We start from the raw sequence: 21,125 nt of genomic DNA, 5'->3' as shown, positions 1-21,125 counted from the left end.
GCAGACAAAGATAAAATTACAAAAGAACAAGGTTATACATTATACGATAATGTACTCTAAAGCAACTTTCTATAGAGCGCATTATCGTATAGCTTGTGCGATACGGCAACGCCGTTGCAATGTTATGTGATAAAGTACTCTAAAGTATCTTTCCGTAGAGCCTGTTATTGCATGTCGAAATAAGGAAGCCGCAAACCAAAACAGTTCCAGCGATTTTTGCGGTAAGAAACAGAACTAATACCACTTCCGTTGTGACAATTCGTTTGAAAATCTAAAATGCTTACAATTTTGCAGGTTATTTTGTTAGTTATGTTTCATTCCGCTAAATGGCAGGAGTAAAAAGGTAAGCTATTTAAAATTGTACCGTAGAATGGAGGATGTAGTATGGGAATCTACCGAATACAAATTTGGATGTGATGCAGCAGCGATCATGCGGCAAAAATGAGAAGCATAACCGATTTCATATAAAGATTTTAAAGCTAACGATTGTACATCGTAAATTAGTTGGTTATTTTTCGTTCCGCTAGATGGAAATAATGTAAAATGTACATTGTTTTACATTTTTATTATCATTTGCGGCAAAAATAAGAACTACATCAAAAAATCATACAGAATATTTTTATTATAATAAATTAGGTAATTTTTTGTTTTGCTAGATGGCAGTATGAAAGCATAATCCTGCCACTGAGATCTCCGTTCTGACCTCTCTTTCAGTTACCCGCGTCGTTTATGTGAAAGAGGGAGAGGTCACAAAAGACGTATCAGTGGTAGAAACTCATGGCAAATGTAACTTTTCTCATCATACCTAATTCTTTTTCAAACTAAAATAATTTTTACTTACGTTTATGTATTAAAAAGCAATTAATAAAAAATGAAACCAAACACCTACGTAACCATAAATAAATAAGGTCAATGACTGTTCCTATTTCATGTGATTATTTTTGACATAAAATAAAGATTTGAAGGTGATTCTTTTCACGAACACGGCGCTATAAACATCATCCAAATATTATCTGATAATTTTTAATATGTTTTGTTCGAGTTATTATTACAGGGAAGTGGCACGACCAAGTGAACCAAATTGAGTCCAAAGTCACGACTAAGAAAAGAGTATGTATGAATGTGAATGAAGCAAGAATTTGTGCCGAGATCGGATTGTTTGGAGGTCCATCCACGCATCTCTCAGCGGTGGTTTTTCAGCGATTAGTTTAAATTAAACAATGGATCTCTCGGCGGTAATCTAAATGTTACACCGGACCTCTCAGTGGTAAGCTTAAGACTAGGAAAATAAAATCAGCTGTTTCGTTCTCACCATCGTCGCTATACCAGCTCCCGGCGTGCGTGGCGCGTCTGGAAGGCATCACAGAATTGAATAGAGCACAATTAAGTTAATAAATTAGTTATGAGTTTGAACACAATTCGGAGGATAAAGTCAACCTCAACTCTCGACTCTTGACATTCTTGACAACAAAGAAAATAATATGACACTTCTGAATCGGGAACTAGCTAAGACGTGTTGCCAGTTCTATAATAAAAAATCTTTTTTTAATTAGTAGGGATTTTTCCCGATAACTTGACAAACTCGCAATGACTTTGCTCTTTTAACTGACCGGTGCAATATGATTGCACCACCCCACCAGGAGCACTTCTGTCCCGGTGCGACCAATACACTAGGGGGTACTGATTTGTTAGGAATTGGAACGCATGCTCTGAAGATTGGAAGGATGTTGGAGTTTATTCGACCGGTATACAGGCAAATAAGCCAATATTGGAATTAAGGATGGGCAGGAATAAAGGAATTGACTTATTATTTTTTCTTTATATCTTTCTTCTTCTTATCTCTTTTTGTCTCTTGTTGACTCTTCTTAGATCACCTTGGCTCGTTTTGACTCTACTGCATATTTTCAACCTCTTGGCTCTTTGTGGTTCTTGCTGGTTCTTCTTGGTTATTATTGACTCTTCTTGGCTTTTCTAGTCTCTTCATATCTCTTCTTCATTATTCTTGGCTCTTCTTGACTCGTCTTGATTTGCCTTGGCTCTTTTTGTTTTTTCTTGCCCCTTTTTGGCTCTTCTTGGCTCACCTTGACTTATCTTGCATCATCTCGCCCCTTATCAGCTCTTTTTATATCTTCTCGCCTCTTCTTGGCTCTTAATTGCTCGTCTTGGCTCTTTTTGCCCCTTCTCAGCAATGCCTTCGCTCTTCTGACTCTTCTTTCATCTTCTCGCCCCTTCTTGGGTCTTCTTGGCACGCCCCAGATCCTTTTGCATCTTTATGCATTTTCTCACTTCTTCTGGTTCTTTTGGACTCTTCTCAGATCTTAGTAACCCTCAAGTAGATGGAACGACTCACAACCCTTCTCACCCTCATTCACACCACGTCTCATGCGCCTTTCGCGGTTCTGGCAGCTCCAGGAATCGAGCACCTGATGCAACTGATCGTGCCATGCCTCCCTCGGGCGTCCCAAGACACCGCCTCCATTAACTTCATGTACTCTCCCAGCACTTACCTAATAACTCGCCCATCAGCTCCACATGCACAAACCATCCCAGACAAAGGACCAACACATTAGTAAAACATGTATTTTTTAATATTTTTTAGCTATCTCTTAGCAAAAAAAAACCACTTCAAAGGAGTAAACATACAGAAGCATTGAAAACGTGTTTGCTTTTCTAACTGACTGAAGAAATAATAAACCGATAAAAGTATATTTTGGGCGTATCCCTGTGCCAGAATTAAGAACAATATCTTGAACAGAAAATCATTTTTTTTGGCTTGCTTGGTCAGACATCAAAAAACAATAATATGTTTAGACTTACCCGTGATAGAAAGTGGAACAACGCAAGTTGCTCAGAGCGGAGAGGTGGCGTGATCGTCTCACTTTTAAGTGATTTGTCGGTAAATTAATCTGATTGTGTACAGGCAACTCGCATTGTCTGATCAGTATCTAGTCTTCGAAAATAATATCTTTTAATCCTTTTTATAATATGACGCAAAACTCGGTTTCGGCACACACTCCTTGCCTCATTCACATTCAAACATCATCTCATACATACACTTCTATTATTCTAACTCTTGACATGGCCCGACTCAAGTATCTGATTATCTAGATCGTGCCACGTCTTCCCCGACTTCTGCTACCATATATTCTCCTCATGCATGGTTTTACCACACATACGCCTCAGGAATCTCATTTCAACAGTATTCAGTCTACTTTCATCCTTCCTACGCCACTATCAAATATCAGGGTAGGTACCAGAACTCCATTGTGGGCGGCTAACTTCGATTCTTTGGACAATTTAGATACAAAAATGAAAAAGTATAGACGGTTTCAGACTTTTAGGAATGACAGCGGTTGTTATTTAACGAATGCATCGCCTGCGACTTGCGTCTGTCGAAAAGTGTATGAGTTCAGGCCAGCATGGGAGTTGTTTCGCCATCAACAAAAATAAAATGAGGAAAAATAATTTCTTCAACTGGTATCACCAACACCGATTCCGTAATAAATACTCATGTCATTATTTGACAGATCAAAAGCGGTGGATTTATATTATTTTAATCATTTGTTATCAATTAAAATCGGCTAAGATATTATCATAAGTATTTAAACAGTCAATATAAATAAACAAAATGAGCTCGAACCTCTGGACCGGCCTTTTAAAATTGGGTAAAGATAATTATTTACATCGAATATTTAATTTTAAAGTAATTGAATCTCCATAAATCATGCACATGTCTGATAAAGCCACGATAAGCTTGTTTATCCATGCAATCATAATGTTTATCAGTTAATGCAATCGTTTTTATATTATAATATGTAAAATTATTTAACAAAATGCACGAAACTCAACACTAATAATGTATTTATTACTTAGGAAAAAGTGATGCAAAATAAATAGCTATCAATAATGAATACTTGAAGCAGGTGGATGAGTTCGTGTATTTAGGAAGTATGTTTACGAGAGATGAAGGTTTGATAGAGATATTGAAAGAATTGTAAATACTGGAAACTCCATTAATGGTGGACCGAACTCGGTGATTGCTAGTAAAAATATGTCCAAAGAAGCGAAGCTAGCAGTTCACAATGGAGTGCCGGTACCTACCCTGATGTATGATAGTGGCGGAGGAAGGATGAAAGTAGACTGAATGCTGTAGGGTTTGGGAGGCGGGAACCATTTATTGAATAACCAATACTTCTGCCACATTGGAGGGAACACTCTTCTTCGTGTATCACAGATTCGTGATCTTGGTGTTATATTCCACGAGAGTCTACAGTTTAACGAACACATCGATGAAATAACAAGCGATGCGATGAGAATACTAGGTTTTATTTTGAGAATGGGAGCAAATTTTAAAAGTATGTCAACATTAAAACATCTGTATTGCTCGTTAGTACGAAGCAAATTAGAATACAATTCCACCGTATGGTCACCGTACTACAAGGTCCATTCTCAATCATTAGAAAAGGTACAAAATAAATTCCTTCGGTACATTAATTTTAAAATGAAAATTCCAATCGAATTTATAAATTACAATAACTTGCTTGCTGAAACTAAACTTCTTAAATTATCTGATAGAAGAGTGTTAATTGATTTGCTATTTTTATTCAAAATTATTAAATCTTTAATTGACAGCCCTAATTTGTTGGAACTTATTTGCATTAATGTTCCTGCTAGGCAAACTCGCAGTAAAGATACTTTTAAATTTAACAAGAACCTCAACACTAATTATTCTATTTTTTCACCAATTCCTAGAATTCACAACCTTGCGAATAAATACTGTGAACTTATAGATATGTTTGGTTTTGACAATTTTGTGAGCTTTAAAAGGCAACTTATTTCGATTCTATCGGCTAATAATTAACTTTTATAGCTTTAATAATTTTATTACATCTTCTCCCATTCGAAACCTTTCAAGTAAATTATATCCATATTTGTTTGTTTTTTATTTGCTCTACTATACACTTATAATTGTATGCATATACCTACTAACTACTTTTTATACATAACACTATGTTCCATCTCAGATCTTATTATTTCTTATTCATGTCGATATTGCTAAATTCTATTAGTTTTTGCTTTTTACAGGTGCAACTCTTATTTTGTTATTTTTTTTTTTTTTTTTTTTTTTTTTAAATCTCTGTTATAATGTTCTTTACCTCACGAGTAAGTTACACTCTAATTTATATTGGTTTATCGATTTGTTAAACTCACAATTAATACTGGGTTTAAACACACCCACTTACTTACTTTTTATGTTGAACTTTCTTTTACTTACTATTTCATGCTTGGGTATATTTTATATTGAATCCATCTTATTAGTGTTTTGCTAATTTGCACAAAATTTTATTATATGTGTTGCTTTCTTACAATTAACTCCATTTATCTTCTTATGTTCAATTATTGTAATCAATGTAAATGTATATTTTCATGTAAAAGCCCATTAGGGCGTAAATAAAATAATAAATAAATAAATAAATAAATAAACACACCCTTTCCCAATGGCTGTCTGAGGAAACTGATTGTTTAACCTCCTTAGCCGCACACGTCAGGACTATACAACGAAGCTACATTTATTTCAATTCCCTCCAATGTCCCTGCATGCATGATTGTTAGTACGAAATAATGTATGCATACCTACATTAATAGTAACACTAAATAAGAACCCATCAGAGATGTGTTCGCCTGGTCGTTTGGCATCTAAAATTAAATAATAAAGAAGGAAAACAATATTTACAAGTGGAAGTATGATTGAAACATAAAAATATACAAGCCGCGTATCGAGGGCAGTTTACCCCACTATCACGGGGCAGTCCCGGCAAGAATGAGCGTGGCGAGCGGCCTGGCCACAACGAACGCCCAAGCACCCGCGTCCCGTAGCCGGTTTTTCTAGAGTACTCCTAAAGAAATGTAAATGGGGGGGGATATACTCCCAAAGACACTAGGGTATGAAGTGAGCCTCAGGTCGCCGGGGGCAGGACGGAAGGGGACCGGGCTCGTGCAAACATTCCCCAGGCCCGCTCATGATGCCGGGGTAGGCACCCGTGGATTGTGGGACGGCCGCACCGAATTAATGTCACCTGACTGAATGCAGGAACAAGGTCTATTCGCCCCCATGGTGGGGAAATGAACAACACAGTACGATAGAGTTCAGTTCGACAACCTAATCATGAACCAATTTGTTAGTAACAAATAAATAGGCAAATAACAAAGTGGAAACATCTCTGCAAAAGGTCACCGCAAGTGATTTGTTACGTTTGTTGAGGTGTGTTCAGATCTCTCAGTTTTCTTCATTTTCTCAGTGATCTTCAGTTTTGAACGCATTTCGTATAAAACGTTGACATTGTAAATGCCTTTCAATTATTTCAAATATTATTATTATTATGTAATGAGCAGGCAGCATTCTGCTGATGCGCTCATATCTGATTTCACAACAAGTTTGACAGTAATTGAGTTGTTTTAAGTTTGAACTAAGTCCTTTCTTCTCTCCAAATGTGAATCCAATAGAGCTTTGAATTGATTTATATTTGTTGCATCGATGACATGTTGTGGGAGTTTGTTCCAAGCATCCACTACTCTATTTGCAAGGAAGTGTTTTCTAGGATTAGATGCAAAAGGCGTTTTGGTAATGTGAAGATTTGTTGGATGCTAGGGCAACTGTAATGTCCAGATAAAAGTCTCGATCAAGTCACCCCTTTCTCTTCTTTCTTGTAAGGTTGGTAATCTTAGTTCCTTGAGTTTATCTTCGTATCGTAGATCGTTCAGAGCTCTTGGAATTTTGGTGAAACGTCTCTGTACTCTAAATATAATTTTCATTATTAAGGGTCTTCTAAGGGTTATAAAATAAAAAAAAATATGGTAATGTTGCTGAATTCAGCTGAACATAATTTAAAAAAAAAATAATACTTGATTTCAACTTAATTACTACTGGAAACAACTATTTAAGTCAGGGGGTATGGAAAAGCATGCAGAAATAGATTATAAGGTTCTTAGTTTGGATTACTTTAATAATTTATGCTTAAACTTAACATAGATTGAGAAAAAAATGTAACTTTAACCGCTTAATGCTTTTGAACGAGTCACCCTCGCGCACTAAATGCGTTCCAATTTCTGCTAGCAGGGTGACGTTCGCCGGTTTCGACTCGCAGAGTTCTATTTTTAGCTAACACGAGTAAAGCTCGTCAAAAGTTGGCGATGTATTTTATGCAGTTTGAATTTGCCTGCAGTTTGCCTCAGAGATTGGTCGTGTTTTTGAGCTGTTTATTTCGTTGTTAACACTTTATGAAAAAACCCTAGTATTAAGTGGTTAATGCAATGACAAAATACAATACCTCTTTATTCTCTATTCAATGTTTAATGTTTCTCTTATTGTCTGCCCTATAATAAATAGTTGATTCTTGTACAGGATTTTCCAATAAGAGGTGTTATTTTGAATAGCCCGCTATTTCGGTAGATGTTACTTATGAAGCTGTCATTTTTTCACATTTGACAAGTAGAAACTACGCCATTAATAAAAATGGAACGATACACGCTTCAACAACGCATTGAAATTATTAAAATTCACTTGAGTGAATCAAATGCAAATCATCTTGAGTGATGAGGCCCATTTCCACCTCGGTGGCTTTGTCAACAAGCAAAATTGTCGCATCTGGGGCTCAGAAAACCCAAGAGTTATTGTTGAAAAGCCTCTCTATCCAATGTGTGACTATTTGGTGCGGTTTATGGTCCAGCGGAGTCATTGGATACTTTTTCTAAAATGAGGCTGGAGCAACAGTTACGGTGAGTGGATTGCGCTATCGAGAGATGATTAATGATTTTTTATGGCTGGAATTGGATGGTATTGATCTGGACAGCGTTTACTTTCAACAAGACGGCGCTACGTGCCACACAAGCAACGAAACCATTGATCTTTTACGATTGAATATCAAAATAACACCTCTTATTGGAAAACCCGTTAGTAATGAAGTAAGCAAGCTGGAGGTCACAGGTTCAAATCCCTGCTAAACTAAATTTTATTTGATTGATTTGTGTTATATCACAAATTACTCATTTAAAATAATATATAGTATATTTGCGGCATCTCTATATAGTATAAAATAAAGTCGCTATCCGCCTCTGTCTGTGCGCTTAATTCGTCTAAACTACGCAACGAATTTTGGTAGAATTTTCACTATCATTTTGAGAATTTCTTCCGGAAGGTTTACATATATATAATACAAACTTCATAATATTTAAGCATCAGGACAACCCGCGGTCTTCATCAACAGTGATAAACATTACCGCTCAGTCTGGTCTCCGACTACATCGCTGTGACCACACTGCACCACCCTTCATCTCTGCTTCTACGGTGTTGAGTAGTCGTCCTGGAGGATTCGTCACCGATTATCTCCACTACAGCGTCGAGCATCGGTTTGGATGAACTCATCATCAACATAAACAACAACTGACTACTACATTATAATGTATTATTTATTCTAGCCAAGACCCAAACCGTGAGCCCGATCATATCAACCTCGCGATGCCTGACATCTGTTGTCCAGAGTGAGAAGCCCAAGACGGCCATTGTCATGATAAACATGGGAGGACCGCAGCACACGGACCAAGTGGGAGATTATCTGCTGAGAATTATGACGGATAGAGACATGATTCAACTCCCAGTACAGAGGTAAATCAGTCAATTTGGTTGGACAGGGTTCTAACTTCATTTTACCTCGTTCTGAGATAAAAGGTGTCAATAATAATAATTCAATTTCCTGTGAATACCTTAAGAATTATTTACATGTCACTCGCGGAATCAACTTTAAGATATGGAATAACCACTTGGGGACATTCTTGCAAAACAAATTTAAATTACGCACAATCAATACAAAATTCTATCGTTAAATTACTAGTTAAAAAAATATTTTTTCGCAGAGACGAAACATTTCACTTTCGTATCAAAATTTAACAGTTTTTGCCAGTGCAGGCCTTATTGTGGTATAAAATATTGATTCAGCACATATCTGACTCTGAGTATAAGAGGAAAGTTGAATATGGGCACAATACTAGGTTCACAAAGAATGAAGGCATGCTTGTACCTAAACATAATAATAAATACGGACAGCGAACCCTCGAGTATAATGTGCCTAAAATATATAATATGCTACCTGGTAATATTAAGAAATGCGAATTTCCAAATAGAGTCAGATATTTGCTGAAAACATGGCTACTAGGTAGAAATAATTTGTATTAGGTGATTTAATGTGTAAGTTTATTGTTATTGTATAAATTAAGGTCTAAGTTGTAATCTGTAAAAAGTTGTAATAAAAATCCCGTTTGACAAACTACTTAACTGTAGTTTAACGGGATATATATGAAATAAATAAATAAAAAAAAATGTTTGCAAATACGATTTCTCATAATCTATTTGCCGATCTCTAATTTTGAGATTGTCTTTTAGTTTAACATATTTTAAAGGAAAATATTTAAATATTACATTTACTTACCATTTTAGAACATGTGTCTCGATCGACAGCCTTAATGTCATCTATGAGTAACCTTTTAAACTACTCTCTAGGATTTAATTTCAATTTGGGAGGCTGGTTTGCCAATTTGGGATGCCGAACTCTCTCGACCCATCAACAAGGGTGTTGGTTATCCAATAAATGGTTCACGGGGCGGTGGTACACATACCCGCCTCCCTAATTGAATAACGCTCTTTTTTTTCAGTAAGCTAGGACCGTGGATAGCAAAACGCCGCACGCCGGAGGTGCAAAAGAAATACACGGAAATCGGCGGTGGATCCCCCATCCTGAAGTGGACTCGGCTGCAGGGGGCGGCTCTTTGCTCGGCTCTGGACGCGGCCAGCCCTGGCACCGCCCCTCACCGACCATACACGGCATTCAGATACGTACAACCCATGACCGGAGATACCCTGGATCAGGTCGAGAAGTGAGAACTATTTTTTTGATTATTTCTTTTTTATTTTAAGAAGATAATACTAATAAACTAAACGAAATATGAAACAGAAATTAGAAACTAGGAATCGATCCCAGAATCTCTTGTCTTAAGGCGATGCCATATGTAGTAATGCAAAATCATGTGTTTTTGGTTTGAAAATTTGGTCGCCTAGAAATGTTTCAGATGCTTTAATTAAATAATGCGAGTAGAATACATCTTGGCCTTTGAAATAATCGAGTGTTTTTTAGATAAGTCTTTTTATAAAGCCAGAAAAAAATAATGTATAGGCCTATGAAAATTGCTTTAAAGTTCAAAATCTCCTACTTACGAACCCATTTTCGGTTATGATTTTATTGTATAATGTGGCAAATTAAGTTATTTATAAAATGATCGGAAAAAATTAAATATTTATGCCTGAACATCCACAAAATAAAATAAAAGGCACTTTTTGGCCATGTTTGTTTCTTGCATGAATCAAAACAGGCGGATGGTGTTAAGCGGGAATTTAAACCTTATCGCCATCTACGTAAGGGTTGTTATTGATAGCGGCTCAATTTAAAATATTACACGACGTAGTGCATCGCCTTAACGGCGTTTTAACCACTCTACCATTGGGGCCTAGTTATTAAACGTCATATTTGTCAATATCATATTTCAAATGCAGAATTTACAATTTGGGAGGAGAGTTTGGTTACTGTCGCTCCGGGAACCATTTATTGGATAACCAACACCTCTGCCATAGGTCACCCCAAGTGGTTTGCTACGTTTGGTGAATTAGCAGGGGTGCCCAGTTTCATCGGGTGCTGCGTGGTGTGGTGGATCTGAAGAGGCTGATTTGACTTCTCCAACTGATCTCTCGACCCATCGCCTTGTGTCACAGCGGAAGGGATATATTTATGTCTAACTCCTGGACACACTGATGCCTAAATTCCTACCCATTTTCATAAGTGTATTTACATAAAATAATTAAATTTACGCCATCTCAACGTTTAGATTATAGCCTGCGTTAAGTGTACCCATTGTTCGAGGAACGAACAAGGGTTGGGATAGCCGTATTTTACTGGGCTATTCCACACAGATAAAGCATGGATAAAGCCTATGGCTTATGACAGGCGAATGCGATAACACAATTTGTGAGGTTAATTCACAGTCAGCTTACCGGGTGGCGAACGACATCTGCATCTCGAGAATCATCTGTCAGCACTGGAACGGTGATCTTTGTACGGTAGCACTCGTTATGTTGAATTGGATTGCGATAAAATACGTTTAAGGGATTATTCCGAAAAATAACCGGCGATAGTACACACATTGGTTTTGACAAGATAAACGTTTTGATGCGATTGTACGGCTCACGGCACTCTGTGATTTATTTTTTTATTTTTTTTAAAAGAAAGACAAACATTCCCGGGTTACGAATAACCTGACAATATTTGAAAATCTCCTACAACCACCACAGTAAGCTGAAAATGTTGCTTGTGTTGTGATGGAGGACTTAGCCAGCCGAGGAATTGAACACACTACGCCTGGGTGGGACCCAAACGCGATGTCAACTCGGCCACCGACCGGTCATTATATATGATTATAGTTGATGTGTGTGAATTCAAACTGTACAGTTCAAAATCTGACCATACTATTGGTCAGCGCACGGCCTGTCAAGAGCAAATCGGCGTGACGGAACACCCATAATGGAAACAAATTTGTTTTTTCTGTTGTCTCTCAATGAACTAAGTTCCTACTGTGTAATATATTAATTGTGTTTATTTCCAGGGATGGTGCAGAGAACGTAGTGCTTTTCTCGCAATATCCTCAGTATAGTTGCGCTACTTCTGGATCAAGTTTCAACGCCATATACGACCATCTCAAATCTAGGTTTGTTTAATTATTCTTATAAACCATTGGATTCCACTATATTGCAACTAGACTATGCACGTTACTTCACTACCAAGCAGAAGCGGAACGAGACGGAAGACGGGCGATCGAAGTTTTATTCCACACAAATAATAATAATAATAATAAATTCTTGTATTGTTTTGTATTTATTTTGCTTATATAATGCACTTACATAGTGTTGATTGACTAGATGATCATTTGTGGAAAAGTGTGTGGAAGGGTTTAGTTTTTCCTTTGGGGAAGATTTAACCCGGACAACAAAATCGGAAGTTTAAAAAAATAAATAAATATTACACAAGAGCGCACCTATCTGTAGAGGAGCTATGTCGCCACCCGGTTGGGCGGCATTGTGTGGCAGGTTAAGGTAAGGGCTATAGGAAGGAATTTATTAATAAGGTTCTTGAAGAGGCCCTGATTATATGAAGGAGTAAGAACAGAAAAACGTGTCGAAGAATCGGCCCGTTCTCATGAAGCCAACATCAATTGTGAACCGGTGTTCCGCTCGTCTACCTCCATTAAAATACCTATAGAACAGACTCAGCATGCCCACATTGCGTCTGTGCAATAGAGATGGTAATCGGTCTGTTAACAATGGATTGTCAATCAGACGGACTGCCTTCCTTTGCACAGAATCAAGTAGGTAAATTAAGTATTGTGGGGCTTCAGCCCAAATTCAATTGTTGGGCGTACTCGATATTTGTATAGGGCTAGCAGCTGGTCACTATTGAAGAATCTGTCCAAGACGCCCAGCTTCTTGGAAGCCAGTATCTTTATTGGGGAGGGTGTTTTCATTAAATTGTACCAGACAGTCATCGATCTCCTTCTTCGCGGAAATCTGACATGCTTGGGTTTTTGAGATAACACTGAACTAATTGATCTAACTGTGCAATATTCGCATAGACTATCGACACATGGGTTAGATTTCAATTGTTATAATCTAGGCAGGTATGTGCCTATGTAAATTAACTCTCTGTTCGCTGAACCAAAAAGATAGGTTTTCGCAAATGTGACTTACGGAAGAGTTAGTTGTGAAGTTTGATGATTTGGTTCTTTTGGTAGCGCTCGTATGGTAGAGGAATTCACAGGCACTCGTATAAGATTGAGCTAATTATAACTCCGGATAACATCCGAATTGACACATCGGTACGGTGTACTGTCATTAGACGACGATGTCGCTACGGCGCCAGCGCGGGCGGCTAGATTCTCATTCAAAGCAATGCTGCGCAGATTCAAACCAGTAAAATTTGAATCCTAGCCTCCTTATTGGTTGGAGCGAAAAAAGCGGTCAGTGTCACGAAACACTAATGTTATGCCCTAACACTTCAGGCTAATTTGTTCAGTTTTGCGAACAAACAACTATTACCCATAGTTTCAATTTGTTCGCTTTTGCGAACAGCCCGTGTAGTCTCAAAGAAATCGTTGTATCTCCCTTACTATCATGGTTAGAAAGAGGAAACACCATAAAATAATAATAATATTTGGATGATTTGTATAGCGGCGTTTTTGTGCAAAATCACCTCAAATATAAAGACAAATATATAATACATTTCTACAATGATCTATGTTGTTACTCACTATATATGGAGATAATATACAGTACAATACTTACCTGGTAGGTCACTTGAGATTAACAATTAATTAACATTAGCTAATTGTATATTAGCGAAATTTAGATACAGAATTTAGGAGATAATTGGAAAATTAGATATAATTGGACTTTCTCTCAGGAATGGTATATTTAATTTAAGGGTATGACAGCTTAAAAATGTAAGTTTTTAGTTTAGACCTGAATTCTGTTGGACTTGTTATGGATCTTAGTTCCGGAGGGAGTTTATTCCAAGCCTTCGGCCCAGATACTCCGAAAGCGCGATCACCAAACTTAGTATTTGGCTTGCGCTTAGGTTCCATCAGTCTGCCTACAGCTGCTGATGTTGCTGATCTAAGAGTTGACTGCCTCAGACCAGTGTTTTCCGGGACGCATAGTTCAGAGATGTAGGGTGGGGCCATTTCATTGATGGATTTAAACACCATCCAGCACAAATTGTACTGGATTCTTTCAGGGCACTTGACCCAGTGAAGGTTACGAAGGTGTTCTTAAATGTGCGAATATTTTGAAACCCCGGTTATGAGCCGCCCTGCTGCATTAAACACTGATTGAAGTTTGTCAAGGTTGGCATAAATGCTGTTGCAGTAATCGAGACGTGAGACTACGTAAGAGTTGATAAGTAGTTTTGTTGCTTCTGTAGGAAGATTTCTTTGGACAGACTTGAGTTGTCTTTGGTGAAAAAAACCGATGCTTACAGTCCTATTTATTTGACTTTTAAACGTAAAGTCTGAATCTAAATTGACACCGAGAAGTTTGACTGTTGTTTTTGGGATGATATCGCTGCCGGAAATAGAAATAGGTGAATCGTCTATGAAATGTTGACGTTTGTTTGTGGCCGCCCAGAGAAACTCAGTCTTAGATGGATTCAGCTTGTTTGAAGACATCCAACGAGTTATTGCTTCTAGACAGCCACTAATACATAAGTTTGAATAACGCATTGTAAACTCATACTTAATAAATAAAAAAAATTATAAATTGAAAATATGCATTATGTTGTGTATAAGCTCTAATAATAAAATTATAAAACGTATTTCATCATCTTTCAAAAACAGTTTTTAGTTTTCAGATACTTTCAGAAATAATCCACTTATTTGGATTTTATTGCAAAGCGGAAATATTTTATCTTCTGTCAAAATATAGCTGTGACCTGAAGCCATTAATATACAGGGTGTATCGGCACGTACCCGACAAACTTTAACCAGCTATTCCTTAGCACATTTGGAGTAAAAAATGTTATGGGCACTTTGCTGTCCGGTAACATTTTTTTTTAATAAAAAATTTATTATTCATATTTTCACCACATGTCACCAATGTTTTATCCTTTGTCAAAGTTTGAAAACCCATCTGGCAATATTTGGTTCGAGTTTCGTTGAATAATGTACGTACGTACTTACGTTGGCGCGCTTTTACAATCACAACGAAATGGCACAGCACCATTCGTCTCATTTTTAACTATTATTATTTAGTGTGTACGAAAGAGCGAGGACACTTTTTGACACACTTGCTAATAACAGCTGTTGAACACGAGAAACAATGCCAATGACAGTGACGGAGTGTGGATTTTTTATTTATTTTTTTTGTTTTTAATTTAAAAAAATGTTACCGGACAGCAAAGTGCCCATAACATTTTTTACTCCAAATGTGCTGAGGAATAGCTGGTTAAAGTTTGTCGGGTACGTGCCGATACACCCTGTATAGTCCTTTCATTATTGTAATATCCTGTGATTTTTCACGGGTCTGCGCTATAATGAATGTGTTTTCTGCTTGTTTCCAGGGCCGCGCCAAATCAGAAGTTCAGTGTGATAGACCGTTGGGCCTCGCATCCTCTCCTTGCTGCTGTGGTGGCGGCACGGATCCAGGAGCAGCTGGTCAAGTTTCCCGCTGCAGTCAGGAATCAGGTCATCATCCTCTTCAGCGCCCATAGTCTGCCGCTCAAGGTGAATCAATCTGTTTATTCTTTGTCTAGAGCTCAAGGTGAATCAATCATTCTGTATTTTCCTTCTGGAGTTCAAGGTGATTGAATTTTCTCTTTTTAATTATGAATCAATCCGCCCATCTCTTATTATCTATGAATCAATCCTTTCTTCATTATGAATCAATCATTCTATATTTTCTTTCTGGAGTTCAAGGTGATTAAATTTTCTCTTTTTAATTATGAATCAATCCGCCCATCTCTTCTTATCTATGAATCAATCCTTTCTTCATTATGAATCAATCCGCCCATCTCTTCTTATTTATGAATCAATCCGCCCATCTCTTCTTATTTATGAATCAATCCGCCCATCTCTTCTTATTTATGAATTAATCCGTTCTCCATTATGAATCAATCGACCCATCTCTTCTTAATTATGAATCTGTCCACTCTTTCATTATTTCAGATTATTAATTATGAATCAATCCGCCCATTCATTATGAAGAAATCTGTCCATCTCTTCTTTTTTCCGAATCAATTCACCCATTAATCATTAATCAATCCGCCCATTAATTATGAAGCAATCTGTCCATCTCTTCTTTTTTCTGAATCAATTCACCCATTAATCATTAATCAATGCTCCCATCTCTGCTTCACTATGAATCAATCCACTCATTAATCATGAATCAATCCGCCCATCTCTTCTTAATAATGAATCAATCCGTTCATCGCTATTCCAGGCTGTGAACCGGGGAGACAACTACCCGGGCGAGGTGGCAGCCACGGTGCATGCGACTATAGCCGCGCTTAAAGCGCAAGGTGTGGACAACCCCTACCAGCTTGTGTGGCAGTCCAAAGTGGGCCCCCTGCCATGGCTGGAACCCTACACCGATGACGCCATCAAGGTACCATTGAATTACTTAGTTTGATGTAGTGTTAAAAATTTGTGATTCAATATTATTGAGTAATCAATCAAATATTATTGCGTGTGCTTTTGTGTCGTGCTGTCATGTCGCGGTACATTAATTTGATTTGTATTTTCAGGCGTATGTGAAACAGGGAAAGAAGAATATGATACTGGTGCCCATTGCCTTTGTCAATGAACACATTGAGACATTACATGAGATGGACATAGAGTATTGCCACGACCTGGGGAAAGAGGTACGCTATATTTGTTTACCCGAGAACCATAGACATTGAAAATTGATAGACCAGCCCAATAAATTAATCTGACAGGATTGCACATTGGTGAAATCTCAATGGATTATTTCTTCCAGTCTCGAATTAATTTCATACAAAACTTACAAAAATAGATTGCATTGTTCCTCTATGTATAGTGTTAGATCGATTGGCCGCTTTCATCACGCCGTTTCTCCGCAGGGATAGGTAGAATGGACGGACCGCCAAAGAACTCGGTCTTGGCACACACTTCTTGCCTCATTTGCATTCATACATCGTTTCATACATACTCTTCTATTATTCTGACTCTTGACATGGCCCGACTCAAGTATCTGATTCACTTGATCGTGCCATGTCTTCCTCGGGCGTCCCCGACTTCTGCTACCATTCGCATTTGCATCATATATCCTCCTTACACTCCTATCTTCGCTCATTCACTCTACATGCCCAAACCATCTAAGCGTCCCTTTCTTAATCTTACTTACATCAGCCTTGCACTTATTTTCGGATCTCCACATTCCTCACACGATCGAACATGGTTTTACCACACTTATGCCTCAGGGATTATTATAAAATTAAGTTATCAGTTTAGTAAGTTGCATTTTATATGTTCTCAAGTTACACTTGAAAATGTGTACATCTCTAGAGGCATTGTGAGTTTTACAGATACGTCCTATTAAAGAGTTTTGCACATATTTGGCTTTACAGTGTGCTGTTCTAAATAAGTCGTTCGGTCTGGTGTTGTGTTCAAAGCAACGAAATGCAATATTTTCTAGCAGATATGATGAATTAACAAGACTGTTCACGATTTTGTATAAGAATAGGGCATCAGAAATTTTTATACATTTATATAAAGCGGAAGGGTCAGACCGATGATCGCTAAAGCGAAACGATAGGTGTTTAATAAATTTGGATTGGATATTTTCAATACGATCAATGTATGTTTGATATTGAGGATTCCAAATGACTGAGGCAATATATGTGTGTGCTATAGTGAAAAGATTTGTAATCATATAATAAATCCCAATTGTTTTTAAGCTTTTTCTAAAATATGTTCAATATGGTCCTTAAATAACATTTTAGAATCTAGCAGTACTCCAAGATCTCTGATTGATTCTATTCGTTGAAGCTATGTTGACATTGTGTGAATCTTGTATTTAGTAAGTGTTAATTTGTATAATGGTTGTGATTTTACCTGTTTTTAGGTTGGAGTGGATCAGATCGAAAGAGCTGCAGCCCCAAACGATCACCCCCTGTTCATAGAGGCCCTCACGGACATAGTCAAGACCCACCTGGCTTCCGGCACCAGACTGGGGGCTCAGTTCACCAACAGGTAACCAAGCAATCAAAGCTTCATACTTAACATTTTCAGGTTAATTTGTTCAGTTTTTTGAACAAACAGCTATTATCCAAAGATTCAATTTGTTAGCTTTTTGGAACAGCTCATATGATCTCACAGAAATCTCCCATGTAAAAGCCCCGAAAAAGGGCGTTAATAAATAAATAAATTATGTACCGTCATAGTTAGAAATATGAAATAAATGGTGTTGTAATTTTAGTTAAGTGTTTAGACGAAAAATGTAAGGTGCATTTGACAAATGAACGTGTTAGAACGTAAAAATATTATTATTTTTTATATTCTGTACAGGCAGATAATATACAGTACCGTACTTACCTGTGAGGTCACTTGAGATTAACACTGTTTATTGTTTAGTAGAGAAATTTAGGTAACATTTGCAAGCAGAGGACTTAATTGTAACACATTGTAATTGAAAATGCCATTATGTATTATTCTCGGTATTTATTTTAAAAATATGTATTTATGTTCTTTTTAACCTTTCCCTTACTGTGCTAAAAATATCCACGCGTTCCGGTGCTGTGTAGTCAATACACATCTCAAAATAAGCCATTTAATATGGGAAAAATATAAATATTCATAGCTAATCGCTTATGTTTATTATATTTTATATCAAAAGTAATAATCATTGTAATTTAATTGCTGAAAACATGAAAAAACCATTGGCAGATGCTATAAAAACGTGCGAGGGGTCCACATCTAACGACGGTCTGCGACCGAATGGCTGGCGGCTGGCACACACACAGCTATGCGGTCGTAGGTATCGATGGTCTAAATCAAAATACAACTGCGGACGTGTGGATTTCTCATGTTCTCGCATAGCGAACTAAAGCGGGACATCAATAGCGTGTCATTCATTTCCTTCGCACACTCTTCGCGTAACAGTGTCACACGGTTGATTGTATTGGTGTATTTGTTCCTGATTTTTAACAAAATTCTCTAATTTTTAATTGAATTTGAAAACTATGTAAAATATTATTTTTTAATTCAGTGCATAAATGTATAACGGAGGAATACCTAAAATCTGAACCCAGAATTTATTATATTTATAGAGTTATTAAAGTTATTAGAAGCAATGTGTAGTAAATACACACCACAGATAAGGAAAGGTTAATTAGCGTGTTTAGGAGAGTTGTTGGGCTACAGTACAAGAATTGAATTATAATTTATCTTCCTCGTGCCCTTGAGAAAAATATTACACGCCGAAAATCGTAGATAATTTATTTCAAAGCCGTCGGAGAAACGGCGTACATCAAATAAAAAGTATTTTCTAAAGCAATATTTAGCGCAAGCGATTCTGAGCTTATTATTAATACAGTTCCTTGTACATAAGCGTTAAAATCGCTTAAGGCTATGCACTACGTCGTGTAATATTTTAAATTGAGCCGCTATCAATAACAAGCCTTACGTAGATGGCGATAAGGTTTAAATTCCCGCTTAACACCATCCGCCTTTTTTGATTTATGCAAGAAAAAATATGGCCAAAAAGTGCTTTATATTTTATTTTGTGGATGTTCAGGCATAAATATTTAATTTTTTTTCTATCATTTTATAAATAACTTAATTTGCCACATTATACAATAAAATCATAACCGAAAATGGGTTCGTAAGTAGGAGATTTTGAACTTTAAAGCAGTTTTCATAAGCCTTATACATTATTTTTTTCTGGGTTTATAAAAAGACTTATCTAAAAAATACTCCATTATTTCAAAGACCAAGATGTATTCTACTCGCAGTATTTAATTAAAGCATCTGAAACATTTCTAGGCGACCAAATTTTCAAACCAAAAACACATGATTTTGCATTACTACGTATGGAATCGCCTTAAAAAAAATTGATCCATTTTTGTATGGAGGACACCGGTGTCACGTCCACCTTTGAAAGGTTTAAAAGTGCATAAACTGTTTTTTTTTTCTACGTAAACGTTGAATATATTTATTTTTCTTTTTTACAGGTGTCCCCACTGTGTCAACAAGAGATGCTATGAATCCAAAAAATTCTTCAAACAACTTTGCAGCGCGTAATTTTTGACTCAACGCAGAACTCTTTCTTCAGCAGCTGTTCAATTTTATGAGAGGAAATTGTTATAGATCTTTTAAAATGGGAAATGATTGTTTTTTATTTGTTGTTTTTTTTTTAAATATATAAATAATTATATTATAATAAAGTATAAGGGTAAAATGAATCTGTTTTATTTTTCATTGGAGTCAATTTTTTCTTATAACTTTTTTGATTTGTATATCGAAGATGGAATTTTTTAGGTCACAACATTTTAATATCTGACAGAATACAGGCAACTCGTATTGTAATATCATTAGGTTCTTGAAAATAAAATCTGGCACGCAAATTGGTGGCTGCGTAAAAAAACTAATATGCAAATCCCAAATCGGGAAAATAAAGTTCTGACTTGAAATCAAAATTTTATATATTATTACACTATTTAGTTGGACACTTTTACAAATGTCTTATAATTTACCCACCTCGCTCAGTTTTAGCATCGCTACTCCAAGCGATTAGTTTAAGAATGAACATTCAGATACTGGGCAGAAAAGTCCCACAATGGACAGGGCTGCAAACCTTTGTCTTACTTTAGTGATCTTTAATTTTGTGCGCATGGTCTGTTTATTTCAATGTGCGCTCTTTGGTGTTCAATGTACGACTGATATCGTAGTTTATTCGAAGCATTCTTGAACCCTCCTGGTGCCAAAAATATATATTTTTTACAAGAATATGTATATTTTGTATAGAATGTGTATATTTTGTATAGAATGTGTATAATTTGTAAAGAATGTGTATATTTCGTATAGAATATGTATATTTTGTATAGAATGTGTATATTTTGTATAGAATGTGTATATTATTGTATAGAATATGTATATTTTGTATAGAATATGTATATTTTGTATAGAATGTGTATATTTTGTATAGAATGTGTATATTTGGTATAGAATATGTATATTTTGTAGAATATGCACATTGAATATGTATAGTTTGCCTCCAGCTCGTCGAAATGATGCCCAGATTTCATGTTAGAGGAAGTCTATTAACTTGAATGTCTATGGTCATAGCGTAGACCTGTTTGTTTTTGGTTCTCTGTGTGATGATTATTCAACAGCTTTCCGCTTGCACTACGATTTTCCAGACTCCCTGTATTTACTTAACCTAACCTAACCTGACACCGATATTTGGTATTTCCATTGCGACTATTTCTACATATATAGATATCACAATAGGAGTTAATTCT

At 36.6% G+C, this 21,125-nt stretch overlaps 2 protein-coding genes across 2 annotated transcripts in view; one reads left to right on the top strand and one right to left on the bottom strand.

Moving 5' to 3' along the window:
* LOC149415943 (protein MEMO1) overlaps nucleotides 1–1,474 on the bottom strand; it is a 35,290-nt gene extending 33,816 nt beyond the window's left edge. The window contains exon 1 of the mRNA XM_089641526.1: nucleotides 1,313–1,474. Within this exon, the coding sequence (XP_089497652.1) occupies nucleotides 1,313–1,361 (49 nt within the window). The 5' untranslated portion in view covers nucleotides 1,362–1,474. The remainder of the gene's footprint in view (nucleotides 1–1,312) is intronic.
* Nucleotides 1,475–3,506: 2,032 nt separating this feature from the next.
* On the top strand, nucleotides 3,507–20,049 carry FeCH (ferrochelatase, mitochondrial). Its single transcript, XM_089641821.1, has 9 exons — nucleotides 3,507–3,665; nucleotides 8,476–8,662; nucleotides 9,706–9,927; nucleotides 11,704–11,805; nucleotides 15,207–15,369; nucleotides 16,085–16,249; nucleotides 16,389–16,505; nucleotides 17,729–17,856; nucleotides 19,836–20,049. The coding sequence occupies exons 1-9, from the start codon at nucleotides 3,629–3,631 to the stop codon at nucleotides 19,903–19,905; spliced, it is 1,191 nt and encodes a 396-aa protein (XP_089497947.1). The 5' UTR covers nucleotides 3,507–3,628; the 3' UTR covers nucleotides 19,906–20,049.
* The last annotated feature ends 1,076 nt before the right edge of the window (nucleotides 20,050–21,125 follow it).

Source organism: Hesperophylax consimilis, chromosome 17, assembly GCF_061612785.1.
Source record: "Hesperophylax consimilis isolate HC1 chromosome 17, BYU_Hcon_1.0, whole genome shotgun sequence".
NCBI lineage: Eukaryota > Metazoa > Arthropoda > Insecta > Trichoptera > Limnephilidae > Hesperophylax > Hesperophylax consimilis.
The sequence above is the reverse complement of the archived record's forward strand: the minus strand, read 5'-3'. Positions and strand labels throughout refer to the sequence as shown.